This window comes from Barbus barbus (genome assembly GCF_936440315.1).
Source record: "Barbus barbus genome assembly, chromosome: 34".
NCBI classification, from domain to species: domain Eukaryota; kingdom Metazoa; phylum Chordata; class Actinopteri; order Cypriniformes; family Cyprinidae; genus Barbus; species Barbus barbus.
The window spans coordinates 3,750,781-3,764,003 of NC_136762.1; the positions used below are offsets into that span (position 1 = coordinate 3,750,781).

At 35.3% G+C, this 13,223-nt stretch overlaps 1 protein-coding gene across 1 annotated transcript in view; it reads right to left on the reverse strand.

The window, feature by feature from the left end:
- LOC306854350 (glutamate receptor ionotropic, kainate 1-like) overlaps positions 1–13,223 on the reverse strand; it is a 29,091-nt gene that overhangs the window by 4,708 nt on the left and 11,160 nt on the right. Inside the window, exons 3-14 of the mRNA XM_079392285.1 lie at positions 11,802–12,059; positions 9,478–9,659; positions 8,854–8,907; positions 7,967–8,140; positions 6,699–6,842; positions 4,006–4,113; positions 3,870–3,908; positions 2,237–2,350; positions 1,962–2,165; positions 1,656–1,879; positions 609–727; positions 130–347 (exon numbers count right to left, since the gene is read on the reverse strand). Of these exons, the coding sequence (XP_079248411.1) occupies positions 130–347; positions 609–727; positions 1,656–1,879; positions 1,962–2,165; positions 2,237–2,350; positions 3,870–3,908; positions 4,006–4,113; positions 6,699–6,842; positions 7,967–8,140; positions 8,854–8,907; positions 9,478–9,659; positions 11,802–12,059 (1,838 nt within the window). The remainder of the gene's footprint in view (positions 1–129; positions 348–608; positions 728–1,655; positions 1,880–1,961; positions 2,166–2,236; positions 2,351–3,869; positions 3,909–4,005; positions 4,114–6,698; positions 6,843–7,966; positions 8,141–8,853; positions 8,908–9,477; positions 9,660–11,801; positions 12,060–13,223) is intronic.

Here is a 13,223-nt window from a genome sequence, read left to right on the forward strand (position 1 = left end):
CTCAAACCACCTGTCTCAATTCAGCGCCAAATGAATGTATCACAAACCACCCACATATGCATGACAAGTTAAGCAGGCTGATTTTTTGCTTGTAGAGTCTAATAATAACACAATATCAAAGAGCCTAACCTTAAAGAAAGTCATAGTGGACCCGTCTCTCACGGCGCCGTATTCAATCTTGGTCTGTTTGGCCAGATCATCGGCCGAGTCTATGGGCGAATCCATTCGCTCCACGGTGAGGAAGGCAGCCAGGTTAGCCGTGTAGGACGAGATGATGATGAGGGTGAAGAACCACCAGATACCTCCAACAATCCTGGTGGACAAAGCCTTGGGCATCAACTCCGATCCTGACCATGAGAAATGTTCAACCAGTTAACACATGAATGGTTAAAAATGCTGTAAAATCCAGAATTTTAGTTTTTCCATTCGTTTTACAATATTTAATATAATATGATATAATATAATAAAAATAAAATGCGTGAAGAGAACATAATGGAATTGAAAGCACACATTGACACTATTTTCAGAGTTTAATTGAGACAATTTTGTAGATTTCAACACATTTGGCCACCCTAAAGTAGGAAACCATGTTTTGTTAAATCTCATACCTTGCTGCATAAGAGCTCCAACACCAAACCAAACGCTGTTGATTAAGGTGAAGTTGTTCTCAACAACGTCTGAATCAGGGTTGCAGGGATGAGGGTTGTACCATTCATACGGGGTGAACCTGCAGAACAGCACCAACACACCAACATACTGTACATTCACTGTAAATGGACACAAGTCAGCATTTTAAAAATAAATTCAGGGCATCTGTTAAAACAAGCTAAATAAATACATGGTTGCAAGTTGAAAATTCTAAATTATAAAGTTGAAAATTTTAAAATTCTTATTGATTCATTTAAATCTTTTAAGTTGCCAATATTATTTGATGAGTTCTAACTGACATAATAATGTTGATCTTTACATCAACTTACATTGTGTGCAGTTTAAACTAAATTGTCTGCATTCATTTAATTTTTAAAATAACAATTAAATTGTCCTGATAACCTGAAAATTGGGCATTAGGTTTCTAGTCCTCAGCATGATTTGCATAAGACATAGATGTTATACTGAATGGTCATCTAAATTATTTAACCTAAATATACAAATTTATGCAAACAAATCAGGTAGAAATAACTATTTATATAGCTATACATAATACCTATTTATGTTGGAATGGTAATCAACTAAAACAATTGTGTTCATGCTACAAATTAAGCTTTACTAATTTACTAATTTATAGGTTGAACAAAATTTCACGTTAAAAAGATTGATGTAAATGTTGTTGTTAATATTACTATTTTATTTATTTAAATTTTTTAGACAAAACATGTCTTTAGAGTGTCAGCCAAAAAAGATAACTTCACTAAAAATTATATTTTAACAGCAAATATTCATGAGTATGAGTATGAGTTAAAAAAGTATATAATGAAGACACATTTGCATTTGTATTAAAAATGAGCTTGCCAAGACTGTGTTTCTGAGCTATTACTTCTTGGCAGTAAAACGAGCTAATTAACCACAATCCAACAAGACATAACAAGCATGAAACTGGTCCAATCTGAAGAATTTAATCCTATCTAAAGGTTAAAATGGGTTGATATGGATTTTACCTGGCAATGACGAACAGCACACAGCTGACCCCGAGGCAGGCCAGCAGCACGTACATCCAGATGTCCGGAGAGAGCGGGTTCAGGAAAGAGAAGACGCCTGGATTGGTACCATTGGGTTTGTGGTAGAGGATAGAGATTCCCAGAGTCATGAAGGGCTTGGAAAAATCAATGACTTTCTCTCGCACGTAAGTGATGGTGAGCGGTGCCACGGCCAAATCTGCCACCTGAATCCAGTAAAAATTAATTCATGGAAACTCGCTTGACTCTATACAGATGACCCACAAAACTCTTAATTATTAGACTTACATGATCGATCAGCTCTCTGACCATGCCGTTCCACTCTCCTTTGTCATTCTGAGCTCCGTATTTCCCATCAGACACCAGTTTGACTTCATAGGAAAAGCCCAGGATGTTGGACAACTCCTTCAGGAGATCCAAACAGTAACCTTCAAACCGATCATTCCCATACAGAGGCTTATCTGACTTCTTGTGCATCACGTATGGGTTTTCCTGCAGGGGCAAAAGTACTATTAGTTGCAGATGGATGGTCTTGTTGATGTTCTGCATTGGTTGATTCCTACCAGAATTGTGGTGACGATGAGCGTGCGGTTGGCCATGGAGTCAGTGATGTTGGCGTTTTTGTCTTTGTTGCTGTCTGTCAGGTTAAGGCCCGTGTTTGAGTTCCACACACCGATCTAAACAGATGCAGAACCACATGAGCAAATAGTTGAATTGTTCTGATGCCAAATACTATTTATTCTACAGGACAGATTAAGGGAATAATGCACCCAAAAATTAAAAAAATCTGTCATTTATTCATCCTCTTGTTGTCATGAGTTAAATGGGTGATATGAGAATGAGTAAAAGATGACGCACTATTTCTGTAAATATTTACCAGAGAGAAATGTGTGTACAATTTTAACAGTGTTATTGTTAACTAAAACTAAAATCATTATACACCAGTTCAAATAAAATTGATATAAAAATAGATAAGATGATAGACAGGCAGACAGAGACAAATAGACAGATATATAGACAGATAAATCTTATTTGTTACACTGTTTAAGTTTATATTGTTATGTTTTTATTCTATTATTTTGATATTTTCATTGCTATTATATTTCAAGCTTTGGCAATATTGTATTTTTTACAGTCATGCCAATAAAGCAATATTGAATTGAATTGAATTGAATTGAATTGAATTTATACAGACAGACAGACAGACAGACAGACAGACAGATAGAGAGATAGACAGATAGATAGATAGATAGATAGATAGATAGATAGATAGATAGATAGATAGATAGATAGATAGATAGATAGATAGATAGATAGATAGATAGATAGATAGATAGATAGATAGATAGATAGATAGATAGATAGATAGATAGATAGATAGATAGACACTTCAGCATTTTAGGGCTAATAGGGCCAATAAAAAAGACAATAAAGGGATTAAGGGCAAAATGGGAATAAATGCGTACAGTACACCTGCATTACTTAGTGGAGCAAAGGAAAAGTACTTTATCTAAGAGAAAACCTATCTAGAAAGCCTTAAACCTGCTGAGAACTGACTGCAAGTGCTCTATCACTGCTTTCTTTTACATGAGCAATTAATGTAAATCCACTGAAAGACGACGCAAGCAGTAACTCCTCTGAGATGGTCTGTGTGTTTCTGTGCAGCGCAGTAGCTTCATTCGCTATGCTACGTCACCTCTGTCTGATAGCTGTTGTCACGGGGAGCGTTGTAAAATATGCATTAAGAGAGAGTCCTTAAATTGAGTGCTTAGCGTGCGATTAGTGCTCATAAACAGATGTTTTATAAAATGAGCTCTCTGCATTGTTGACTCTATGAGTGATGCGATATTTCATAAATGGATGTAGAGCTCGTAGCTGCTTTATGTAGCGTTTGGTTTAGAGCCACCCGCTGAGAGTTTGACAGCGTTACAAAAGGAAATAAATTAAGTTTATTTAATGCAATCATAAATAAGTGGTAAAACTAAGTATAATCCATAACTGAGCCGTGAACTTGCCAACCTGAGAGTATATAAGACATCTAGACACCAGCACAAGAGCTATTAGCAGGTTGAGGGTCATAAATGGAAAAAGTACCATGGTAATACTATGTTTTTTAGGAAATAACATAGTACCATGATACGTTTTGTAAGGAGAAAAGGGACTCAAATATCACATTTTGTGACGTTCAATACAAACCTTCTTCCATACTTTGTTAAAACGACCACTTTCCATAAACTGCTTGTGAAAAGAAAACAAAAATTTGACATGTATGAAAGATATTATAGTTCAGACAGATGCTGATCATGCAAACGGGATTATTTTCTGGCTTTACCTTTTCCATCCCGTCCTCTTTCAGACTGATGATGTCGAGGTCGAAGTCTTTCCTCAGGCCGTCCGTCTTGTTTATGATGATCTGTCCGGTCAGTCCGTTCCACTGAGCCTACAAGAAGAGAACAAATCTGATTTAATTCCAGAACAGGCGTTTAGATTAAAAATGAGGGTAATAAAGACAGAAATGATAAAACTCTGATTGCTCATTTGTTTTTATTTTATGTCTCACTTTAGAGGCCAGATGCAGCATTATCATCATCATCATTAGTTGAGAATGTGTTTTTGGCTCATGCTCAGCCCAGTGTTTCCAGCTTTTCCTTGATGCATTAGCTTACACACACATTGTTATGTGTTTTGGCTTTCTGCCATTATTTTAGTAGTGCTGTGAGGTGCAGACAGGAAAGTAAGAATGAGAGGGAATGAGACTGTGACATAAACCAGATCAGACTCAAACCTGGGAACCCATGAACCAACATGGGTTCCCAAATTATACAATTATTATGTTATTACTATTGACTTATACATTTTTTTTTTTTTTTTTCTCTAACAAGCACATTTTAGTGTCAGGACTTAGAGCGTAAGGCTTTTATGTGCAATGTCTAATTGAAATGTAAACTTTCCATCTTGTTGCTTTCCCAAAGACATTATTAGAGGTAAAGTATCTCTAACTTTCAGGTTGAGAATACACACATATTACACACACACACACACACACACATATGCATGTATATATGAAGAGTTCAGATGCAAAAGCCTCTAAGTGCCGTCTGGAATTTTCTTCTAAAATGAGCATTTTTATCAGGCTCCTATATTTATGTTCAGTTATTTCACTTTAATTGCATAGAAAAGGACCTATACATTGCAATTAATGTAAAATGACTGAACCTAAATGACTGAGCCAGATGAAAATGCTAATTTTAGAAGAAAATATACACACTTTATTCACACAGCCCCATTCATCTAGTGACAAATTGCTAAGAGAAATAATAAATAAATAGTCACATGATCAACAGAAGTGCCCAAAGCAATAGATCAACACAGTTCTGCAAGGAGTTGTTAGTAAATGGACTCTATAATCAAGCTCATGGAGTGAATATGTGAGGTCTGAAGCCAAATGGAGCAATGAACTTTCCAACACACGATTCAGTGGATCTTTTATCCAGAACATGTGAATTTATGAGAATGCAGTGCTCATATAGTCACCAGACGTTCAAGCCTTGTGTGCAAATCCAATGGATTATTTCTTTAATTTGCTGATCTTTAAAAATTAAAATGGGGTGGATAGCATTCATAATCTTCACATACAGTAGTGGAGCTCAGACTGATGTCATATACTCACACTGAGGTCAACTGACCTTGTTCTAGTCATTATTCTCTAGTATAAATCTCACTTGATCCTTCCTGTTCTATCACATCCTGCTCAGATCACACGTACAGTGAGCTTCAATTACCAAAAGCACACAAGATTATACACTCCAGAACCAGCAGTGCTTAATGTAGACTGCATTCATGCTCACTAAGATCAAGAAGGTGTCATCATCATCATCATCATCATCATCATCATCACCAGCAAGGGTGTAGGTTTGATTTTGGCATTGGAGGGGACACAACAGCAGACAACAGCCATTTAACTGTTTGATCCAAATTATTGCTAGAGACAATTTAGTTGCTGGATATTGGTAGGGACATGTCATAGTGTCTCTATTAAATCCTACGCCCTTGAAAATCATATCAAGCGATGCCCGACTATGGAAACTATAGTTTTGCTACACTAACCATAGTTTAACCATGGTATTTCTAGTAAAACAGGGGTTAAACGAAAAAAAAAAAAAAAAAAAAACATGGTTAAATTTCTTAAACGATACAGTATGTGTACTTTATTTTTTCTTTGTTTTGTTTTTATTAGTGTACTGCTTTAATAATTTGATGTTTTGTACTGCTTGATAAAAAAAGAAAAAAAAAAGAAATCAGGAAAAAAGATACTCAATGTAAATGAAATGATTCGCGCTCCGCGTTCTAAAGTTCCGATCTAAAATTAAATGATTCACGAACCTGCTCCGTAGTCCCAACCTAAATCAAATGATTCGCGATACGCGATCTGATTGGAGCGCTTCGAAACAGTGAATCAGACCTTTTTCACATTTATGGGTTTCCCAGCAGTGGAAGTTAGGTTAATGTTGTCATGTCGGTCCATTTGGTAACAATTCCGTTCAGCACCACTAGTAGAGCAGAAATGACACGCTTCACCTTTAAATGAACACAGCCCCACTGTAATGAGTTCACCCACACTGCATCACTAATTCAGCTTGAGCCATTACGCTCTCGTCCAACACACATTCATCCTCAGACTGCAATGCCAACATGCTGACTCAACAATACCTCCTCCAACACAGGAAGCCCTGACAAGAACACTTGGAAGTTATCATTGGGAGAGAGAGATTGTCCGCACATAAATCATCTGCAGCTGTTTAGAAGTGGCTCGAAACACTTTCCAGAGAAGTGAGTAATGATGCATTTAGACTAAACAGACTGAACTCTCTATCAGAGTTCAGAAGCATCTGACACAGTTTAAAAGATTATAAATGATAATTCGGTCATCATTTATTCATTCCAAACATACATGATGAGTAAATGATGATCTGTGGGTGAACGGTTCTTTTGGTTTTGGACGAGGGTTTGAACAGGTGCATTTACCTCTTTGAACATGCTGATGAATCGCGAGCCGAAGCGCCAGGGTTTGTGTCGGTGACACTGCAGTGAGCTGACGGTGATCTGAGATGCTCGCTGGGATGCAGCAGTGACCATATACACAGCGTCATACATGAGCGCTGCTTCAGTCTGCGGCACAGACAGAAATGAGCCATTACACATGAAACTAGACCACGTGAATCTGTTCACATAATGAAACGACTCGCTTGATTCTGAATCAAATTGTGGGTTCAAAAGAACTTAACATTCAGTAATATTATCAATTTGACTGTACTGATGATTAGTTAAGAGCAAAACGATAATAAAAATGTTGTCTTCTGTAGAGCTGCCTTTGCAACATTGACACAGTTATTCAACTAAATTGAATCAAAACTGAACTTAGTTGAATTTTATAACTGATGAACTGACATCAGCTGAATAATAACACGTGTCTTCTGTACACCTGCTTTACAGTGGAATTTAACTTGCTTTATAATTGATGAACTTTGGAGTTAATTAACTGAATTGAATCAACACTCAACTGATTCAGCTCTATAATGACACTATTTTTTTCTTTACAGTTGAATTTAGTTTCCTTACTTTGTGACTTTTACACTGTTATTGAACTAAACTGAACTAACACTGAACTAAACTGAGCTTAATGACACTATTGTCTCCTGTACAACTGCTAAAATTGAATTTGTTTCATAATTGATGACCTTTGCAACATTAATGCTGTTTACTGTTTTTTAATCTGTGCTGTATAAAGTACTATTTTAATAAAGTTGATGACTTGATCAATGCACAATAAGACAGAAGATACAGTAGACAATTCAATCACAGACTAGTTTTGTCTTTTGGTCAAGTACTATGGCGAAACTATTTTTTTTTTTTTTAGATATGTACCATGGTAAAATCATGCTATTCAAAATACCTTGGAGTACTATCATATCTTCATATATATGAATCATTCATATATATATCACTCTTAAAAATAAAGGTTCTTTTTTGGCATTAATGGTTCCAAGAACAACCTTTAACATACATAGAACCATTGCATTCCACAAAAGGTTATTTATAATGGAAAAAGGTTCTTTAGATTATAAAAATCTTCTTCACACTAAGAAAAAAATGGTTCTTTTAAGAACTGTTCACTGAAAGGTTCTTTGGAGAATCAAAAATGGTTATTCTATGGCATCACTGTAAAAAACCCTTTGGAATGTTTATTTTTAATACAATACATAGAGAGAGAGAGAGAGAGAGAGTGGACAGACTGTCATCATTCCGTCCAGCAGACCGGTCTCGGGTTTGGGTGGAGCCTGCAGTCGCTCCATGGACCATTTCTCCACCACTGATGCCACATGAGGGTTGTCGATGTTGAGCAGACGGAAACCCGTCATGTTCACGCCACTGTATCGGTACGGCTCCAGGTCCAACGCAAACAGATCCTGAAGTGCGTCATAAGTTACATCAATATATGAAGTTTAACAATAGATTCCTTTTCTTAAAATGCTGCTTGGTTTCTAGCTGTAGAGCACGGTATGGATGACCTATTTTTGTAGGCCTAAACCCAGAAAGGAGCTTTTTAGCAGTTATGCTTTTAACATCCTGAAGTCAATGAGATTCTGGTAAATGCCTGAAATAAGGTCTGTGGTGAACACAAGCTCAAGATATTTTCAAGTTTTATTCTATGACATAAAATACCTCAGCAAATACCACCTTGGGACATGTGAAAGGTAAACTCATCCATTATATAGTCACTTTCATAGCCTCATTATGTTTATAATTGCGCTCTTACAAAATATACTAATTCAAACTTTTAGTGAAACCGTGTGTGACCGTGGTGTAGTTTGTTTATAATCTACATTTAGCTTTTTACTTATGGCAGTTGCATTTAGGCTTCAGAATTCATAATAGTTATGATAAACAACTCATGTAAGACAAATCATGCCAAAATCCCCCCCAAAAAATCATATTGGGTTCTTGTTGAGGGAATTAGTGATGCAAATTTCCAGATTGGCCAACAAAAAAATGTCATTCCTGCAGCACTTTACTGATTAAAAACAAAATGCAAATCAGCAGAACCAACCTTGTTGAAATTACAAATCAAAACAATGACAAAACCACCGAAAAACTCAAAGAATCCATATATGAAACTCACCAGAGTGGTAAAGAAGAAGTGGTAATATTCAGTCATCATGCCCATAGACAACAGCTACAGCAGAAAGAGAGAGAGAGAGAAGTTAAAACTCCATCTGCACCAGCATCCTCCATTCATCTCCATTCATTACATCACTCATATTATGAACAAATAACCCACAGATTTCATTTTCACAGCCTTTCACATCATTTGTGATTATTCTTTTCCTCATTCCCAATGTTAGGTTGAGTAAAGGATCTGCTGTAACAGGAAGCATGCGTTAAATATCTAGAGACCTGAAATCAAAACGATGAAGTAAAGCATATCTGTATCTTTTAGAAAATACATCAAGAAATGTTTTTAAAAACAAAAAGGGACTCAACTGATGGAAATTTAGTTTAGGGATTAGTATTTTTATTGCTGTAACACAGAAAATAGGATTGCATGACATCAGACATCATTGATGTAACTGTATCTCACAATATCAGATTCAACACAGGTCTTTACAAACTTTGCTTTTCCAGTCCAAAATTAGTCATATTCAAATTTGAATTGCAAATCTGCATCCTGTTTGGTACCTCAATTTAAATTCAAAACTAAATAGGAATTTAAAAGGCAATCTCAATTTTGGTTCTGGTGTATTACCTGTTTGAGGACGTCTGCTGCGGTCTGGTATGAGCAGTCAAAGATGACACAAAACTCTTTCCCCTTCTTCATCTCTTTAAGAAGCGGCCGAGCATCTTTACTTCCCATCGGTAACTGTCGGATTTTAATCTTGATGCTGTAGCGTGACGGAGCCTTGATCAACTCCTGAAGACGAATTAGCCCTAAAAATATTATAGACAAAATCAGCAAAGTTAAGACATGTATAATCTTAGAAAGGTCTCAAATAAGTATGGTTCTTTTCAACTTTCCAGTCATCAAATAGTCCTAAAATAAAATGTGTGATGGCTTCCACAAAAATATGAAGCAGCACAACTGTTTTCAACACAATAATGAGTAATAATGCTGAAAATTCAGCTGTGATCACAGGAATAAGCTACATTTTAGAACACATTCAAACAGAAAACAGTGAATAATATTTCACAATATTACTGATTTTACTGCATTTTTAATAAAATAAATGCAGCCTTGCAGCAGAAGAGGCATCTTTTTAAAAATAATAATACGGTAGTGTAGTGTTAAATGAGCTAATCAATTTCTGCTTTCACTCCAATTTAGCACATAACATTTTAAGATGATTTTCAGCTTTAATTCAAAAAGATGCGGACGGCCGAAGTATACTTTGGCCTTAAAGACCATCGACTCTACCGTGCGACTCCACCGGACTGGGACATCGGCAAAGGATAGAAGTATCACTTTTTATTTCTCCTCTTTTCTACTTGTTTCACTTCTGTTTCAGTTCTTACTATGTGTAAGTAAGTTGTTGTTTTTACCATGTGTGTTTGGCAGTGTTATTTCTTAGGATTACTTATAAAGTATACTGTCGTAATTTGTATTTGTTATCTATTTTCATTTTAGTTAAATAATGTCTGAATTTATGATGTCTGTATAAGTCTTTTATTAAGTTATTAATTTGAGTTATTTTAATACTTCAACAAACTAAATGAAAATTAAATGATATATATATATATATATAATATTGAATTTCTATATATGTATGTATGTGTGTGTGGTTGTACATATACATATATATAGTTGTTGTTTTTTGGTGTTTGGCTTAGTGTTAGAATCATTATTATACTCTTATACATTTTGTTCTTTAATATTTTGAATTGTTTTTAGCTTTATTTTTTCATTTAAGTGTTAAGTTTAGAAATTTTGTTGTATGCATTTGTCATTTTATTTAATTTCTTTATTTTTAAAATGTGTATAGGTAGTATTTATAAAGTTTTAGCTTTTAGTTTTCGATCTGTTTTTAGTTGTTTTAATACTACAATTGATTGCTTCTGTTGTCCTCATTTGTAAGTCGTTTGGATAAAAGTGTCTGCTAAATGACTAAATAATAATAATAATAATAAATAAAATATTCATCATCTGAAATAAAACAGGAAAAATCTTCTTTTTCCAAACAGAAATCTTGCTGTTTCGGGGTGTTTTAATATTTTTTCAGCCCTGACAAATTGCACACAGTTAATCAAATCCTAATCTTTCTAATAATGAAGAAATGTCATTTCAGCAAACAAATTATCCCAGATTATGATCTCGAAGTCAATATTTACTGCATCAGTTTTCACAAAAATGTCAAATTCAGAGCAGAAATGTGAATTATGGACATTTTTCATAAAGCATTGAGATCCTAACAACCATCAGACACTCACGGGCCGGTTGATAATTACGGTATATACACAATAATATGATGATGATAAATGCATCTAATTCCTGCACACTTGGAAAAGTTCCATAAAGTATCTTCTGCTGTAGGGATAGTTCACATAAAAATGAAAATTCTTACGCATCATTTACTCATCCTCAAGGAGTTCCAAACCTGTATGAATGTCTTTTTTCTGCTGAACACAAAGGAAGATATTCTGAAGAATGTGGGAAACAGAGCAGTTCTGGGACACCATTGACTTCCATAGTAATTTTTTTTTCCTACTATGGAAGTCAATAGTGCCCCAAAACAGCCTGGTTACAAACTTTCTTCAAAATATCTTCCTTTGTGTTCGGCAGAACAAAGAAATTCACACAGGTTTGGAACTACTTGAGGGTGAAATAATGATGACAGAATTTTCATTTTTCATCGCTTTAAGTCTATTTAATTATATTACTGCTCTATGAGGCCATGTGTGTGTTTCCTGTGCTCCATCTCAAGCAAATAATTGTCTCATTTGTGTCTGTTTATATCACAGATTTATTTTTTTAGAAGAAGCATACGAGTCAAAGTTGATGCTTGAGTCATATCTGAGAACGCCATGTTCCTAAGCAATAAATAAGACATTTCTGAGCAATAAAATCAGCCGTCCCACCTGTTGCATCCTCGTACACCACCGTCACTGCTTTCCATTTGTAGAACTGCACGATGTCGAGCACGGCGCGGCTGATGGAGGCGTAATCTGGGTACAGGTTGATGTAGAAACTGTCCTTGTTGTCCACAGATGGGTGTTTCCAGCGGGTCTGGATGTGAGGAACCTCCAGAGCGTTGCAGATGGACTGGACCGCACTCACTGAAGAACTGTGGGACGGGCCGAACACGGCGGCCACACCGAGAGCCAGCTGATCACAGGCTGCCATTGAGAAAAGAACATCAGTCACTTTATTAACAAACTTAAAGATGACATTTCTAAGATTTTTACGTCAACATACAGTCTCATAGGTATGCTTGTTCATGGGTTTATTTCTCCCAAAAGTGAAAACATTGAGGCTCTCAGGCCCCAATAAAACATTTGTCAATCATTTATCCTTTATTTTTCCAGGAAGGTCCCATTGAGATTTAAAGAAATCTCTTCTGGCCAAGATGACCGTACAAAAGTTTCACATAAATTTAAAAAAGTAACATATAGGCTACAAGACACAAAACAAAATTATATACGACAGTATTCATAAATCAACAGCTTAATTAAAACAGCAACAAGGTTCATTCATTACATGCTGCAATGAATTTTTTAAAATATTCAAAGAATGAATTGCTTCTAATGGACTAATAATTTGAAAATCGTTCCACAATCAAGGAGCTTAGTAAGAGAAAGCTGATTTTCCATGTTCTGAATACACCCTAGGTATTTCTAATTGAATCCCAATTGATGATCTGGGGGAGTAGTTCTTTCTACGAAAGCATAAAAGACTAATAATATACCTTGGAAGCAAATTATAGTTTAGCCTTGCTGCCTTCAATTTTTAAATACAATCAAATTGGTTGTAAAAGTTATTTTAAATCATTTTGAAAATCTTGCCTAGTTGGATTTTGCATAACTTAAAAATGAACTTGAAATTGACAAATGTTGCCACGATTTATTGATCACCACATTTTTTCTTACAGTGTATTCAAATGCAATTTATAAAAGTTTGTTTCTGCCACAGGATTAAAAAAAGGTAATAGCAACCTTTTTATCTCACAATTCAGTCTTTCAGAATTGTGAGATAATCAAAATTTTAATTTTTTATTTTTTATTCCATGGCAAAATACAAAATAACCGAATTGCAAGATGCAAACTCATAATTCAGAGAGCCCCCCCCCCCCCCCCCCCCAAAAAAAAATTTAGATATAAACTTGGAACTGCAAGAAAAAAGTCAGCAAATCTGAGTTTATATCTCACTATTCTGACATTTTCTCACAAAAAGTCTAAATTTTGGCATAAAAATTCACAATTATTTTTATAATTCTGTGGTGAAAACAGGCTCCCATAGCAATTATATAAAAACAAACTAATAGGACACTAAAACAAATTTGC